The sequence below is a fragment of the Zeugodacus cucurbitae genome, chromosome 2 (assembly GCF_028554725.1).
Source record: "Zeugodacus cucurbitae isolate PBARC_wt_2022May chromosome 2, idZeuCucr1.2, whole genome shotgun sequence".
Classification (NCBI taxonomy): domain Eukaryota; kingdom Metazoa; phylum Arthropoda; class Insecta; order Diptera; family Tephritidae; genus Zeugodacus; species Zeugodacus cucurbitae.
In genome coordinates, this window is record NC_071667.1 from 53097630 (window position 1) to 53116681 (window position 19052).

The window sequence follows — 19052 nt, forward strand, 5'->3', positions numbered from 1 at the left end:
GTATAACTGCTTATTTTACTGTGTCAATGTGATTATACCAGTTCATTTCGATTTATACCAGTTTTTTGTTCGATTCACTACTGTGCAGTGTTCGATGAATCGGAGACATCTTCAATGCACTATTCTTCATATCATATAAGAACATTCAACACTTCAGTTAGAAATTTCTTATAATAACATTCATCCTTTGGTCTAGGGATATAGGAAATTCTAATGATATTTGATATCAGAAGTTTCTCAAATCTCGATAACATTATTTATAACTTTAGGTTAAATTTCAGAATTGGAAAATGCCGTTTTTGATACAAGAGATAAATCAAGAGTATTTTTTAGACATGTCTTTCGAGTAGAAATAATACGCATATAATTCAATGTTTTGGATAAGAATTAAGCTTTTTTCATAAAGATAAGTGGTCGCCATTACGTTTTAAAAAAATTTGTGTAAGTGACAACCGCGGCTGGTTCGAATACATTCTAACAGAGAGGCCCAATTTTCGACCACTTTTTGCAGAATTTGGGGACGTACGTCAGCAATAAACGTTGTTCCACTGTAAGTCTATTCATTAATGGCAAACCAAAGTGATAAAAATCAAGTAACAGCTGCCAAAAAGGTCAACTCCGAAAAAAATATTGCCTCATTGAAAACCACACGTATAAAAAAACAACACCCGTTATAAATTCTACGGAAAGCATGTAGTACAATGATTTTTTCCAGTTATTTTTGTATAACATTAAGTCCATTTCGTCAAAAATGTATTATTACAAGCAACAGCTTTTTACATTCAAATTATTTTTATTCAACTTAGCTCTTTCGATTTTTTTTGCATATTTTTTGAAAACAACACTAATTAAGCAATCTTACTTTTAAAACAACCCAAACAAAGTCTGGGAATGTAAAATTTGGAGATCTAGTGGAGTCTGTTAAGATGATGTAATGAACTTTATGTAAAAGAAAATTCAAAATTCATTCATCACTCTGTTATCGGACATCATCACTCTGTAGCTCTTTTGACATTTTTTTGTTTTAACAGAAAAAGTTTATATAAACATTCAGTTATTTAAAAATTCGAAACTCGAAGAAAATTTCAACAGAGTTGCCATTTCATAGATATATTTCGATTTAAGATTTCTGATATCAAAAGCAACTTCTCATATAGTCCAAGGAGGTTACTATTTCTATATTATATCCTTCAATCGTCGGAAAAAGCAACAACTGAATTAATAAGAAATTAATTAGTAGCAGATGTAGTGACAAATCTGATTTATGTCAAATCTCCAAATAAATGTTTCTATATAGACATTTATTGCCGATTAATCAGAATGAAAATTATTTGAATAATATTTTATGAATAAAAAAACAAAGATGTGGCTTAATGTCAATATCAAAAATTGCAGTTACAAAAATATGATTGAACAACTTCGTAAAATTTTATAATTGTATTGAATGTTAGTTGAATTGCTTTAAATATTGACCAATATTTCTAAGAATTCATTTATAAAAGTTATTTCCAAAAAATTTAAAATCTATTTCGAATGCCATCCAATGCATAGTATCGAAAATACGTGAAAGATGTATGTATATAATGTATGCATACCAAAAACAACGGCTGTTTTGGATTTTCGAAGTTTTTTTCGAACAAAACTTCGCTTCACATGAAAACGAAAACTGCGCAGTTAGCATTTTATCATTAAATAAATAAATAAGACATCGATTGTATGTACAACAGTGTGTCGTATTTTGTATTTCGTAAATATTTTTTTTCTTTTTCGTTTTGTTTTTTTTTACAAAATAATGTTTTACATAGTTATAGTTAATTTACTGTAAGTATAGCTGGAACACACATTGATTTATATGTAATGTATATAAAAAATGATATTTTATTTATTTGTATTTAATATTTATCAGTACAAGTAATGCAATTTTGTGCTGTATTTATGTATGTTTATTTTATGTATTTTTAACTGGTTAATTTGAGATTTATATGTATGTACATAAGTATCTAGATGTAATTATAATTCAAAGTTGCTTATATGCATTATACATGTATGTATAATTTCAAAGTTTTTGCGAATTTACAAAAAACAACACACATACAAAATATCCTAAATCTATACAAATTCACGAAACTAACGAGTTCAACACAAATACATCTGTGTTCTTGTTTTATTTTTTATTTTTTTTTTTGTAATTTCTGCCTTTTACGCTAATTCAATAGCATGCCTATAAATTTTTATAAATTTTTGGTATTTTATTTATTTATCATTTTTCACTTTTTGTTTTACTACCATGTTTTTCTTCTTATTGTTGTTGCTTAAACGCTAAATGCATATGTAATTAGTTTGTATTTAGTTGAATATATATTTATTATGTATGTATGTATGTATGTGGGTATGCAGCATATATTACATGTGATATTTAAGTATGCAACTGTTTTTTCTTTCTTCTTTTCTATATATGTATGAGCATGTTTAGTCCAAGTTGTAAAAAAGAAAACATTTACAAAAAACATTAGTTTGGTAGTTATATTGTGAGCTTTGAGTTTTTTTAAACATTTAATTATTACATTAATTTGTGTATTTTATTTTTCTTTTCACCTTATATGCTTGTTTATGTATGCATATTTTGCTTTCTTTTTTATTGGCATAGTCTTTTGGATGTATTTTTTTTTTTTTTTTTGTTTTTGTTTACTAGTTTCATTAGTCATTACACTGTACAACTCACGGCTGAGTATTGGACCAAACTAATTTTTTCCGGGAGATTGCGTAGTAAGTAAAAAAAATGTATTATCCGATTTTCGAAGTTAGCCACCAAAATCGAAATATGTATTTGATTTTGAAGTTCGAAAAAAATATTATTTTTTTAATTATTATTAATGAAAGATATAGCTACTAAAAAATCCAAACTATGCATACAATCTAAATTTTCTTCTTAATTCAATGGTATTTTAAACCCTCTCGAGGAACTTATATGACAGTCCAGTATTTTTCGAAATATAAAATTATATTTTTTCGAAGTTCTAAATTGGACGCCGCTTCATAGCACATTGCTCATAAACTTGACCGAAGAGTGAAATACACTATTGAATTATGCGAAAAATATAGTTTATATGCAAATTTTGGATTTATTAGTAGTTATATCCCGAAATTAATAATAATATTTAAAAAAATATTTATTTCGAACTTCGAATTCAAATATTTCTATTTTACAGGCTAACTTCGAAAATCGGAGAATACAATTTCTTTTACTTATGACTCAAGCTCCCGGAAAAAGAATTAATTTGGTTCGATACCCAGAAAAAAGTCGAATTTGTCGTAAAGTAATATGTACGTGTAGTCATTACAAATATAACGCTATGTCGTAACGGTTAGCGGTAAATATGTACATACATATATTTGTATGTATGCCTGCATTTAATACTACAATTATTTAATAAAGTTTATGCATTTTTTTTCCTTTCTTTTCTTCTTTTGCTTTTGCTTTCACTTGCTTTGCACAATACAAAAAGAATACATATTATATAACTACAATTAGATAGTTTCATAATAATATTATGTTTGCAAAAAATTTGTTAAATCTCTACACGCTTACATAATGCAATAAAGTTATTTTTGTGTGTTTGTTGTTGTATTGTGCACTATACACATAGTATGTATGTATGTAATGACTGCTTACAAAATTTACGCTTAATTAATACATAGTAATCTAGTATGTATGTATGTTATGTACGTACATAGTAATTAATGCCTTTGTGTCGTTTGTTGCATACGCTACAGCGCTTGTATGTGTGTGTGTTTGTGCGTGAGAGTGGGGGTGTATGATTACTTATATAATATGTATGTATGTAGTATGCGCTACATTAATTAATTTGTATGTAGCATTATAGTTTAAACATCGAAAACACCAGCATTTATGTGTGTATGTGTTTGTCGCTCGCTTTGCACCATTCCATTAATGTGTGTTGTGTTTATGTTTGTAATTTAATGCGCCTGCGTACAATTATCATTTAATGTGGTTGCTTATTTACTTATTCTATCAGCTTTCAACGGTCGTCGAGGAAACGCTGTGACTAGTGGTTAGTAAGTGTTCGGGAATGGGTATCGGCTGTGTGCGCAACGGTTGCTTCTTCTGCAAACAGAAAATTATAAAAAATAAAATAAATAAAATTTTCATTTTTTTTATAACTTTTTTTAATTTAATAAAATTTGTATTTTTATATTATAGGTTTATAATTTTTTTTTAATTAAATAAAAACATAATTATTATTTATAGTTTTATATTTTTTTTCTATTTAATAAAATTTTAATTTTTTTTTCAATGGAAATATTAAAATTTTATTGTTTTATATAGTTTTATCTTTTTCAATTAAATAAAATTTAAGTTGCTTTTTTATAATTTTATTATTTTCACTTTAATAAAATTTTAATATTTTTTTTTTTCACTTCAATAAATTTTTTTTTTTTTTTTTTTAATTAAATAAAATTTTAATTTCTTTTTTATCATTTTAATATTTTTCTCATTTTAATATTTTTTTTTTCAATTTAATAAAATTATTATTTTTTTTAATATTTTTGTTTATATTTCAATTTAATAAAATTATTATTTTTTTTTAATATTTTTGTTTATAATATTTTACTAAGCACCTTTCTTCTGAATGGAAAACAGCCAGCCTTTTCGGGCTCCGGCACTGCGTTGATCAACAAATCGGGCGTTGGACTGTCGTCGACACCGAATACATTCAGTTCGCGGAAGCATTCTGTTTCCATCATTTCAGTTTGCCATGAAATCGACACGGAGCCGGTATTAAATTTGCTATAGAAGTTCGTGTCGGAGTCGTCGATATTGACACCTTTCACCGTGGAGAATTGTTCAATGTCTAGCACATCCTTGGCATAAACGGCATGTGGCTGTAGTAGAGAACAGATTTTTAAAAATATTATAAAATAAAAATTATAAATAAAAATTATCACACTTACATCTGGTACAAATGGCGGCTTCACCATGCCCGCCTCCAGTCGTTTCCAGTTGATGCAATTGAAGAATGGATGTAATTTCACTTCGCGCGCACCGTAGCGCCCATTTCTACAGCCAAGTCGTACTTTTATGGATTTAGCGAGCAGCTGTTGGCATAATGATTTAGCCTCATCACTAAATTTGCTAGAATACTTTTCATTGTCCTCCTAAAAATATGAAATTTAAGTTAGGATATGTTTAGAGAATCTATTTATTAAAATTCTATTAAATTTAGATAATATATTCTTATTAAAAATGTATTAAACAGTCCCTTATAATAATAACTTCTGTCATATAACCTCAAATTTTTCGTTCTTTACAACTAACAGATTTCATGATTATCAAAGCATCTTCTAACTAATCTGCCGACTCACCTTCACACGCCGATCGACCTCTTCGCGTTTCACCTTCTCCTTGCGCATGCGGAATGGCGCCTGACCTTCGATCATTTCATATAATAAACAACCAAAACTGAACCAATCCGGTGAGAATGAGTATTTTTCATTGTCGATCACCTCTGGAGCCATGTAACCTGCCATACAAAAATAATAAAAACGGAGTTAGTATAAGAAAAAAATAAGAGAAGATAAACCGATAAATCTTAGTGCACTCACCCACTGTACCGACACGTCCGCGCACCAAATCGCCTTCCGGTATTTCAACGGCTAAACCTAAATCTGATATTCGCACATGCCCGTGATCGTCCAGCAATATATTCTCCGGCTTACAATCTCGATAAACAATACCCTGTTGGTGTAGATGTTCCAGTCCGCAGACTACCTCGGCAGCGTAGAAACGTGCGCGCACCATTTCGAAGCCCGGATCACCACCCATATTATAGATATGGAATTTCAAGTCGCCGCCTGTGGGAGTATTTAAGGTGAGGATTTAAGAGATGAGTAGGAGAATAAAATAACAATTATAATATGGAAATTACAGCAATAATAATAAAATGGTGGTTATTTCTATTTTAACAGGTCTGTACGATGTTAGTCCGAAATTGAGGTTCAGAAAAGTTAGGTTAGGTTAGGTTAAGGGGTGGATCTCCGCAACTGCAGAGAATCTCACTTAGACAGATTCAACTGTCCTTGTGTCCTTGTGACACCCGGATACTCTTGACGGATCTCTAAGACCCTTATGATACGACAATTGTCTAGGACTCTATCATAAAAATTCTTTCGAGGTTCTTTAACTTAAGTCTGGCGAATACTGGACATTGAAGGAGGAAGTGCTTGAATGGTTCCTCTTCGTCTTCCTCCAAACAGCTTTGCCAACTAGCATCTGATTCATAAAAGTTAATAGTGAAGGATTTCTCCCGGTTTATAGATCTGCTTAAAGGTTGATAATTTTCTGGTTGATCTTAGTCTAAATGAGAATCTGTGAGCAGGCAAGTAGCTACTGACGGTATGAACTAAAAATAGCATCAGTACTACCGATCCAACGATAGTCAGATAACGTAGTCTATTAGACAGCAACCGTCAAAATGAAAAGACAAATTTAGATTAAAGAAACAAAAGTCTTCATAAAATATAGAACAAAGCGAATGAAAGTGTTTAAGAGGTACAGAGTGTATATGAGAGATCTAAAGAGTATGTCAGGATGTTGAGTGACGACTTGAAGTTATGGAGTTGGCTCCCAAGAAAGAAAAAATATATTTTAATATATACGTACTTACATCAAGCTTTGAAAAACACGGTTAACAACAACAACAACTTTACAGTTACCATAACTCACCATTCATTATCGTTAGCACAAGACAGAGGGCATCCTTCGTTTCGTACGCGTATGCCAAATTAACAACGAAGCGGGAATTGATTTTCTGCAAAATCTGTTTCTCTATGAGCACCATAGATTCGCCCTTGCGTTTTTTGATGCGTTTCTTCTCGAGCTTTTTGCAAGCGTACATTTTACCAGTTGCACGTACCTAAAAATACAAAAATGGGATAGAAAAACAAAGAAAAATTTTAGCAACCAAAAATGGTACATGAGTGCGACATGAATGTACATACACCGGCATATACGAATAGAAAAAAAATATTTCTATGGCACTCGTATTTCTATTGTAAAACATGAACGCATAAAAAAGGGATTTGCATTCTATTTGCATAGTTTACACTTCACCTCGTTTGCACTCTTTTGTATATATGTCTGTATGTTTGGATGTTTCTATGTTATAGTTAGCTTTCTGTGGGCACTTACCTGACATGCACAGACTTCGCCGAAGCCACCTTTGCCCAGTACGCGATACATGCGAAACGTTTTGTAGGTGATGGGTTGCGCCTCGAGCCATTTCCATTGCAAATAACTGTGTCGAAAGAGAGAGAGAGAGGTGAATGTGGATTATTTTAAAATGCAATCATGCACTAACTGTTGGCGGCAGTATATTATAACTACATATGTAATTATGTGTGTAGGTCCTTTTAATTTTGTAGTAGAGCGGGTATATAAATTTGAGAATTTTTGAAAAAAAATCAACACCTAACAATTGGGCACCGTTTGGTCTTAAATGTAAATTTATACAAATGTTTTGAGAAATAATTTGGAATAACCTCTAATTATCATAATAGACAAAGAATCGAAATTAAGAGATGCGAAGATTATCTAGTTTAAATTTAAGAAAGTTCAGGTGAAGAGAATTTGTAATTTGTGAATTATAACAGCTAAAGCTTTAGCCAATATTTTAGAGGTTTCTACTATAATTTTTAGGTTACGTTTTGATGTTATGCTACAAATAATGACGACATGAAGTGTATAGTCCCCTCAGAACAGGTCATGGAGATGAAAGGTATCTGATAATGATTGCAAAAGAGTCAAAATTATATAATATTTTCAACCAAAACGATAAAATTTCCATTATTGGATTGACTATTTTCGATGAACGATAGAATCACAATTTGGCCTGTGAGATAAAGCTTTTTGAGTAACGAAAAGTTTTATATTTCGAAAAATCCACTAATTATATCAATAAAGGAATTTAGTAGGTTCATAAACGACTATTTTTGACGAAAAAATACTGGTGACACTGAAAAGTGACTTGACTAATGATAATAGGACTACAGGAAGATTTTTCATAACCGTAAAATTCAGTTAATACTTCCAACCGGAGTTCAATCCAAAGTGTTTCAGGTATACTAACCGTGAAGAATCAAATTGAAAGAGTGTAAAGACGCAGCAGTCAAGTCATTTGGACGTTTATAAATCGGGATTAGAAGGACCAATATACCTCGACTTTTGAATATAATAAAAAGAAAAAACCATTAGCAGCGACTACTATATAGCGACAATGGATCGTTTAAGTGATGGAATTGCGGAGAAAGTCGTAATTCGAGACAGTTTCATAAAAGCAATGCAATGGCGATGGCAAAATTAAATCCTGGTCCTAAATTGCTTTCGCATTCAAATTATTCTATAGATCGGCTCCTACGACTAACTCTTGTACTCATAAAATAAAATAATGCTGTTGGAGAAATATAAGCCAATGAAGACATAGTCGCCGGATCTGAAGCCTAAACAAAGACTTAATGAAATTTGATAGTGAAAAGCCTAACGACTTTGTATCGCTCTCGATGGCGAATAAGAAAATCGAGTTTTTACCAAAGCAATAAAGAAAAAATATTTTGGAATACAATTCATTATTATTGTTAATAATAGTTGGAATATATTTTATTTTTGTTAGAGTTAAATTTTCAAGTCATACAGCGTTCTTAGGAATTTTCATGAACGCTGTTTTATTATTATGGCCTTAACTGTATATACGATATATTGCAGCTGACATGTGTATGGCATTTGTCGCAGAAACAGTGTTGCGAGCATTTTTAGCTAATCTAATTTAAGAAAATACTTTTCTATTTCCACTTTACATGGCATACCATCATTTACACAGCTGTTTTATGTGATTGACGATGGCAAATAATAGCTAATGTACAGCGCCATTTCAATATATGTATCTACCATATATTTCATATTTATGATATGTGCCGGCACGTTCGCGCAAGTACCCACTCAAATACAGAGATGGAATGTGTGTGTTTGAATATTAAAAATAATTCATACTGGGAAATCCCTCTTACGCAAATCGTTTAGTATTAATAGATATAGAAAGTGCTTGAGTGTTTTTTAATTCAATATTGTTTACACACAAGAGAATGTTGGTATTTATATATGGAGCTAAAATTGTTCATTGTATATATAAAATGGCTGCGCTTTGTTTTGCAAATGCAATTACAGAGTTTTCTGACTATTAACATCCATCATAAATAATATAAGTTCACCACACACACATACACACACTTACCGATGGAAATACATTGAAGTCTCGAACTCTTGAAACGGTTCACCGGCCAGGAATGCCTTCACAGCAGTTACGCACGGCTCGAAAAGTTCTTTATTGCCGCTGGTGATCTTGTCACGCACTCGCGCAATCAGATCATCGTTGAGCACGTCCAGCACCAGTTCATCGCCGGTGGCGGGATTCAATTTGCCCTCACCCGGACTATAGTGGCAATTGCTGCTCTCTTTGGTGAGGTCACCGCCGCCGGTATCATCCCCGCCTCCCCCACCGCCGCTGCCTTCACCGCTGCCGCCACCAACTGTATCGCCTGCGTCCACACCACTGTCGCCACCACCAGAGCCACCGGCATCATGTGTCGCACTACCATCGCCTAATACATGCTTCTGTTGCTCATTGCCATTGCTGTGCTCATCGCCATTGTGATGCTCGTAGTTCTTTTTGTGATTGTTGCTGCTGCTATTAATGGCGGTGGTATTATTGTGATTTTCAGTCTCTGCTGCAGCAGTGTTATTTTCAATGGTGGAACTCGTGTTGTTCGTGGCATCGTCGTCATCAACGGCATTCTCATTCGCCGTTCGTATGACAGCGCCAATATCGCAAATGCCGTTATTCAGTGCGGTTGGCGTGTCAATGGCCAAAAAGCGTCGTCCAATATCGACGGCAATGGCGATACGATTCTCATCGTACTCCACGTCGTATCTAAATTTCGCATTGGAGGATAGCAAAAACGAGATTCTAATAATCGATATATACATACATGACGATATGAATGGTGGCGCATTTTATACTCACCGCTGCACTTCATCCAGGAACGAAATGTATCGAAAGTAGATCGGCCGTTTGCTTTCACAAAATTGCCTAAATAATGTACGGCCGATGGGCTGTTGGTCTATCACGTAACCATAACTTATATCTGCAAAGAGAGTAGAGTATAAAATATATTTTTTATTTAGGTTTTAAAAAAAGTTATTATATATAGAACCTGTTGATTCTTAGGTTTGTCTAAAACTAAGGGATTTGCCATTTCAAACTACTATTAGTGTAGCAGTGCAATCATTAAAGCTGGAGTCAGACTTTCATCATATAATTTGAACTATCCGATCCCTATAATAATTATTCAATCGGTAAAATGCAGTTGTTCTGAAGTTTGCCAATGGCTGTGAAAAGAGTGAAGTGACGAAATTGAGGAAGATAGATGATCGGTAATAGAATTTCATTCATTTGTTGTTCTTCAAAATGAGTTGGTCTTCGTCTAAATTCTATCTATGAATTACAGATTTTTTTATCAAATGGGTAGTTAATGGGTTCTCGAAGTAATATTAAGATTCCTTCTCAAATACTACTTCGATCACGTTCAATGGTGTCACTAAATGTCTACTTCATTGAGTGAACTGCTAATATTAACCACAATGGCATTACCTATTGACTTTGGAAGACGTCTACATATTTATTAAAATTTTAGTTTAGATTTGAAGGACCGGGTCCAGGAAATTTTAATTTTAAGTTACGTCTTGTGTAGTAAACTCTAATCTTATTGAATTGAAATAAAAATAAAACATGAAAATAATAAAATTTTCTAACAAAAGGTAAAGGATTTCGATTCATTTAGTAGAGGTGTTTATTTTTAGGTTAACAGTTCCGTAATTATGTAGTTATTACTATTAATCAGTTTGAACTGTAAAATTACACATGAGGTTGAGAATAGAATTCTGGATCAGTGAACATTGGCATCAAAAAGTATTCAAATCAGATACAATGCGATTGAAGCTTTGGAATATTACGGTCTGATAAAAGTAAACGATACCGAATCTCTCGAACGACCTATAAAATATTAATAATAGAGGTTATAGAGATCCACCTAATGGTTCTTAGTAACCAGATTCCTGAAGCATGTTTCTCTTCTTTTTCATAAAGATCGTCCTAATCTTAATCCTAATCCTCCTAATAACCAGATTCCTGAAGTATGTTGTTTGAAAGAAATCATAGAGATCCTCCTGAGGTTATAGAGATCCTACTAATGGTTATTAATAACCAGATTCCTGAAGCATTTTTCTCGTCTTTTTCATAGAGATCCTCCTGAGGTTATAAAGAATAATAAAAAGCAGATCAGAACAGTTGCAGACCTCAAAAGAGTCTAATAATTACTGCCAAGTCCTTGGAACTTTAGCGAACCTTTAGTAAAGCGCAGTAATTAATATACTTATAAAACAAAGTTTGTTCCAGGTATAATTTTAAAGCTTGAAACTAAGAAAACGTGAAACATTTATCTGTAAGTCCCAACGTTACATTATACGAGTATGAATCAAACCAAGAAAGCAGTGTAAGTAACAAAACTTATTCGTCATAAGGAACTTTTTAGAAATTGTATTACTTCTCATACAAAAGACGCTTGAGGAGATAATACAATTTTTGGAAAAAAATAGTATGAACAAATTTTAAGTTCTAATTTTTTTTTAAGCGAACGCTCAACTTTTACATTCCTGTTAATAACACAATATAATACAATATATAACACAAAAATTGTCGTAAATTAATTTTATGCATTTTTTTTTTAATTTCACTAGACTGGTGCAGCACTCATACCAACCATTTTGAGGAATAACACCTGCCAAAAGGCTTTTTTGAATTTATTAAATGAAACTAAATTCAATAATTCGATTTATTCTCGAAAAATATTGTATTAAATTTTTATATAATACCTTCTAATAATACACTCGAAGTAACTAGACTCATGAATCATTAACGTTGTAAAGCCTCAAATTAAATTACCCGATACATATTCAATTACATAATTGTAAATTTGGCACAATCTCCTTTGGGGAGCACAATTAGATTATTATGAAAAAGGTAATTATTCCAATTCACGCATGTGTAGAAGAGCTTTCAAACGCGAAGCAAACATAAGAAGAAAATACCAAATGATGAAAGAAAAACTTGGATACTTAGTACTGTGCCGACGGCTGCCAAGCTGGTAAAATTCCAAGCCATCACATCAAAGTGAAATTTGGCCAGCGTAAAAATGTATGTATGTATGTGCTAAGTATGAAGAACCTTGAGTAATTAGATTTTGTGTGTCTGCCCATTTGATACTTTTGTCTACTTGTTAAATACAATTTTCTTTATTTTTATTTTGTAGATTCTTTTTGAGCACCGTTATTTCCAAATCTCACTGAACTGACTTACCTAATTTGTCTTTGAGGTGTATACACTGCGATATGTGTGGGAATTGTAGTATTTTGCGCCATTTCTTGCTCTTGCCTTTGTTGCTGTCGGAACCACCTGAAATTGAAAGAATATCAACGTAAATAATTAGATTTTTTTTTAACATATTTATGTGCAATATATTTTTATTTTGTTAAGGAGTTTTTTGGCATTTCATGAGTTTAAGTTAATACGTGGACAATGGTAAATCTTCTCCATTCAATTCTTTATTTTAAACATTGTCAAAGCTTTAAAATTCTCAAACAACTTTTTCCTAATAGATTTCAGTGATGAACTCAGTGATTTTCGCGTCTTTGGTCGTATATATTAGAGACAAGAAACATATTCGAGACTATACAGATCCGTCTCAAATAATTAAAAATAGATATTGGAGAAAATTTCAGATCTGGAATACCTTGAGTAAAAAGTGTACAAAACAGTTTTATAGGCTGCGTGGATGTTGCCTAGACTAAAAGGATACTAACTCTAGATTATAGTGGGGACAACATAGGGACTTAAAACCAAAAGATTAAAAGAAATTAGATAAGGTAAATCTAGCAACATTTGAGGTATGTGCCGAGGAGGATGGAAGCTGTTGAGAAAGGGTTTTTTCATAGTTCGAGGTTGCTTTTCGATTTCGTTGTATCCAGAAGAACACCTATTCACTGGAATGAATTAAAAGGGATTATTCTAAGACTCAAACTTATTTACTAAATGAATTCTAAGGAGGGAGGTGTATATGGAGAAAGTTACGCTTCATTTCGAATAATCCAATACATATATAACCGTCAAGTAATAATATTTTTTATTTTTTCTACTCAAAATAAAGTGATGTTTCCGATTCTTCAACTGTTTGTAAGGAGCTCTAAACGAAATATTATGGTTTAACATTAAATAGAAAAAATTCAACGACTTTCGAGTCGAGTTCATTTAAATCTGCACACACAATTTAAAAAGCACAGCAAGCAAACATTTGCTTTAGAACTTAATGCCAGCTAAAAGCGTCAACTTTTAACGGTTATGTCAATGCCTTAAATGTCTAAAAGTTCGTTGGAGTTGACAAAGAAACTGCAAAGCTGTTGCTACCAGCGGCTTCTTAAGGACAATTGTGTGAATGTATGTATGTGTATGGGTACTAGATGTAAATGTGAATGCCTATGAAGTCGTTTAAATTTTAAAGCTTGTGTGCCGTTATGTTTGCTAATATATGTACATATGTATATGTATGTGTGTAAGGCATACAACAGCTGTGAAATTGAAACATATGTGCTGGAAAAATGAAAAAAAAAACAAGAACAAAAAACGGCTATATAAAAAGTGGGTTGTGGGCATAAAACCTTGCATGTACTTATGCCCTTAAATACTTATATAAAAGTATGCTTGTATGAGTTTTAGAATATTTGCCAAAATCATGTTACAAAGTAGTGCAACACATAGGCGTAGGATGCTGGTATCCAAATACATATGTATGAATGTCTGTGCATATTCATATATGAAGTCATTTGCATACACACATTCATACATACAAAGAAATGCGAAAATGCGTTTGAACTTGTGGGCCATTTGGTCGTACGTGTCGATATGTTAATTTAGAGGCATTGAAATGGGCCAATGAGCACATTTGCATAAAAACCGAAAAAACAACAACAGCAAAAAACATAAAATTGGCGTACGTACTCGTGCATAAGGAGCATATACGTATATGTATGTATGTATGTATATACCACTTTCATTGTCATTATATATAAATATGCATGACTACTAGGGTGTTGCTTAAAAAATTAATACCAAAAGAATTGAGTCTCATGAATAAATGATATAAGTAAAATAAAAAATATTTTAATCTTCATTATTTAATAAAACACACATATTTAATAGCAAAACAATTGGTTGAATTACCTAATATTGACAAATAATTAACTGAATTTTTTTCAAACAATAAACATTTACTTAAAAAATACCAAATTAAGTATTTTTTTGGTCGAATCAAATCTGAACTTTGACCCCCTACTTAAGTCATTTCAGAATTTCTAATCGATACAAATAATTTGTGTGCGATATTTTCGACTTCAGTGTTATGGATAGAAATTAAATACAAAATAATAATTTTATTTTGTATTTAAACAGCCCATATGTCAATTGTACATTTTACTATCTTGCGAAAAAAAAAATTGTATAAATAATATCAACAACTAAAGAAATACCAAAAATATTTCCAACACTTAAGGACCACCTTAGTGCAAACATATAAATGAACGTAATGGGACGCACTACTGGCCTATGTGTGGCCCCGAAATTACCATGAATAGCACACATGTACGTCTGCGTAGATATGCTAATATGCGTGCACAGAAGCATCCTAATATACGTTAGACCCTAATAACATTTAATGAAAAATTCAATTTTACAGCGACAGGCGGCTGTTGCCACCTAAACACACACACAAATAGATATACTTACATTTACATATGGAAATGTGTTTAGACATACTAATTTTCTATGTTAAGTAAAAGTAAGGATAGTTTGTTTAACGATAGTTCCATGTCACCACTGTGATTATGCGAAATGTTGTCAATCCCTTCGGGAACGTAAAATGTTTTTTTTCTTCTTATAAACGAAAGTTCTTAATAATTTAAATTCCCAAACAACATGACTTTTATGATAAATATTTTGCGGATCAGAAAAGCTCTTCCACTTTTGTAATTCCTGCTGAAAGTCCTCTCATTAAAAAGAAGAGATTTTGAGCATTTAAGATCTCCTCACGACGATGAATTCATGATTCGCGAAGTATTTGTTCTCCATTTGTTCTATAGTCGTCTTATGACTCAAATAGATTAAGTCTGAGTTTAATTCTAAGGCTAAGCATTCCGAATACTAATCTAGATAATAGATTAAAATTATGTGGTTACCACTGTTGAGGTTGTTGTCAAGAGTTCTTTCTAACTTATCTTGCAGTGTTTGATAAGTTAATTTAAGATTTTATTCAAGTTTTGTCAATCTGGATTTTCATTTCAGAGATATATTTCGAAAATCGATAAAGACGACTAGATCGAAAGTGATTTGTTAATGGATGGATTGAATTGGATCGATTTGTAAAGGTTTGTTCGAAAACAGAAGCCTTGAATGGTTACCCTTGTGCATCGATAGACAATCTTTTTGACTTGACGAATATTGATAAAGGATCGTACTATAATGATAAAAGAGCATACTTGATTTCCATTAGTTTTTCCGATGTGAATTTTTCCAATCATAAATGGATTTTAATTTAACGGTTTTCATACATTTTCTGCGAAATTGTTCAACAGATTTATTAAAATTTGCATAATTGACGATGACAACCGTGAATTACTGTCCACCGAATTTGCGCTCCATTTCGATGAAAATTGCAGCGATTTTCATTGTACTTGCTGATTTACGCAACTCTGACATTTGCTTGTAACAAACGAATTAATTTGTATTTCATGGAATCCATGCCAAAGGCACTGAAATTAATATCATTAGCACTTGTCAGTATTACAAATGAATGGATTATTAACTGTACATATGTATCTATGTAATTATACCAACTCATTGTATTCGTAATATACATATGTATGTATGTATATTGGAACCATAAATGTTTTAATATGTTGTGGCATTTATTGTGGCTTGTGGTGGCATCCAATCATTGGACTTATCATCAGCGCGTGTCAATTAAACTTTGCAATTACACTGTGACATAATAATCAGATTTTATAAGGATTATGCAGAAACGTACGAATTACACGAATAAATAATTCTGATAAGCATATATCACAGCGTAAAACACTCGACGATCAGCAGGTTTATCCTCGTTATGGCGAGCCAAATGACCTTCATAATAAAGCCATTGAGAGTAAAGTATGTATATCAAAATCGGAACCGTTAGACACTAGACTTTTATATACAAGATAGTAGCTGAGGAGGAAAACCTGCTTAATTCGAAAGTAAACAGTCTTTAGATAGTTCCACAGCTAAAACGCGAGCACGTTTCTTGGAATCATTCAAGAACTCGGGTCAACAATTTGAGATCTAAAACCTGACAAACTAGACACGTCTTCGATTAAGAGCAGAAGCTCGAACATAGTAAATTATTATTAGGTTTTCTATTCAAGAAGAAGAAAAGATATATAACGGGATCGTTGAGGTCATATACATAGATCTGTTCATTTAAGATACAGCGGTCGATCTCGACAAAAGCTATAAATCGCAAAACTATATAAAAATAAAAAATGTCAAGTTGTTTTCAGCGAGTATTATCTCCCACTAAAACATCCACTTGAATATATAATCGAGCATTTGGTGTAGCAACATCTAAATTTACATGCCACCAACACCTTGCTAAGCTTTCCTAGCTAAGTCCATAAAAAGGTACAAACACGTAGACAACATGCAGTCATATGCAGTAGCACGCATGAAAAATTCTGCACGACAGTGTGAGTTACGTGCGTGACATGTCAAAAATGCGCCACAACAGCAACAACAACAAGCACTTGAACTATGTTGCAAGCATTTAATGGATTGCAACATTTTAGCGAATGCGCATAAATATTTTTACACACACCACACACACATACGCCCTCGTTTGTGCATTTAACGGTGTAATCTAATCCTGTGTCAGCAGGAATGCATTTATGCCATTACACTGTCACGAATGATATGTGCAACATGCTGCATGTATATTTAAATGGATTTTCACAAATGTTTATTTGTATGCGTGTAGGCGGTTAGAAGACCATTAAAATGCTTGTAAAATTCTACCTGTGCACTATTTGTATCATAAATAAAGTTGTTGAGTTGGTGTTGTTGTTATAATTGTTGGCAATACGTGCAGTGAGCGTTAAGGATTTAGTATGGAAAAAAGTAAAAGAATCAACTAAAATATAACTATTTTTTACACAATAATCCATATTTTAAAATAAATACACATATATATACGGTGGTGTGCATATTAATAGCATACCGGGAATTGTAAATGAAAACTATTGTGTACAGTATATTCCGTAGGAAAATATTTCATTCTGTTAAAATACCTGGAATCACAAACCATTATTGAAAAGCTTTGACATGTGGAAAAAGCTCGATAGTGTAGGATGAAACATTCTTTGCTCCATTTACATGTGAAATTTTTCAAAACAAAAGCTTTTCAGCACAATTTCTGCTTCCAAATTGTTTCTCCTGTTTTTTTCAACAAATTTTATAACTAAATCTTATAGCGCTCACAATCTGATCCTAAATGTGTTTCGCGCTTTTATGAGTAAGCTTTTGGATTAATTTTCCCGCTCTTCTAAGCTTTGGAGCTTTTATAAATACTTTCTACTAAGTAGTAAGAAGTTATGACCGATATAACCTATACTATCAATATCATATTACCGAAACTATCTTTATCAGAAGACCAGAGACATTTTTTGTTTTGTAATAACTAAAATCCGTTTACTTTCATAGAGCATTTCCCGAGACTTAGATTTTACAATAAAGAGTGTTCCAAATCACTTTTGAAATGACAGATACTGAACCATGAAAAATTAACTGTTTTGCAATTTAAACCAACCATCACCACTGTATATAAATATATAAACATCACGGTCAATATTGGCCGGTTGAGTGCTTTAATCCAATTGTAGAAAACTTTTCTCCACTTAATTGGTTGGATAAACACGAAAAATTCCGTAATTTATGCAATTGCAAAAAAACCAAAAATATTCTGCAATTGAAAATAAAATAGAGACGGCTTGAAAGAGAGAAACAACACAACAGCGGAATTTTAATGCTTTAATGCGCTCATAGAAAACTTTGCCACTTGCAGAAGCACTGACCCGCAATCGGTTGAGTCCATGGCTGCAGGATTGGCCATATAAATATGTATATATGATATAATAACTGAAGTAGACAGCTAATACATACTAATGGATATACATATATCAAAGTACATGTACAGTATTTGAGTTTGTTTCACAAGGCTGAGCAGTAAAGTGTCCTTTATGATGTATAAGTCAAATAAAGTCAAATTTTAGACCTTGTTAAAAGCATACTAGGATGACAAATGTATGCGTAAAGTATTCTAACACTGAGAAAATTTATTTTTAGGTTTCCAGACGAAAGTACATGCTATAAGACCAATCTACACTATTTTCCATATATTAAACAAGATAACACACAATTTGACGCATATATTCGGTATAGGAAAATAGTATTTGAGGGTAATTCCTGAACCAATTTCACTCATTTTCACCACCAACATACATTATATCCAAGATTATATGCTCACTTAATTTGGCTAAGATATTTTACATATTAACCGATTTATAAGCTATTAAGCTCATCGTATTTTCGAAAACCCTATAATTAGATATATGGGAGCTAGGGGATATTTCACAATTGATTCCCATCATATATCTACAGTATTTGTGTAGAGTTTTATACCGCCATTATCATTGGTTCCTACTGTATATATTATAAAGTGAAGGAATGAGATGGAATTCAAAATTGAGTTATATGGGAAGTAGTCTTGGTTGTGAATCGTTTTCAGCA

General features: G+C 32.2%; 1 protein-coding gene across 5 annotated transcripts in view; it reads right to left on the bottom strand.

Annotated features, from left to right (window-relative positions):
• Window positions 1-2660: 2660 nt before the first annotated feature.
• The window catches only part of LOC105213541 (G protein-coupled receptor kinase 2), a 188478-nt gene continuing 172086 nt past the window's right edge, over window positions 2661-19052 (bottom strand). For 4 of the 5 annotated variants that reach the window (XM_054225463.1, XM_054225464.1, XM_054225461.1 and 1 more), the window contains 10 exons: window positions 12486-12581; window positions 10095-10215; window positions 9306-10037; window positions 7211-7316; window positions 6746-6935; window positions 5626-5874; window positions 5386-5543; window positions 4975-5178; window positions 4642-4905; window positions 2661-4126 (listed from right to left, as the gene is read on the bottom strand). In XM_054225463.1, coding sequence (XP_054081438.1) covers window positions 4034-4126; window positions 4642-4905; window positions 4975-5178; window positions 5386-5543; window positions 5626-5874; window positions 6746-6935; window positions 7211-7316; window positions 9306-10037; window positions 10095-10215; window positions 12486-12581 — 2213 coding nt within the window. In that variant the 3' untranslated portion in view covers window positions 2661-4033. The remainder of the gene's footprint in view (window positions 4127-4641; window positions 4906-4974; window positions 5179-5385; window positions 5544-5625; window positions 5875-6745; window positions 6936-7210; window positions 7317-9305; window positions 10038-10094; window positions 10216-12485; window positions 12582-19052) is intronic. The other variant, XM_054225465.1, reaches the window with a different exon arrangement.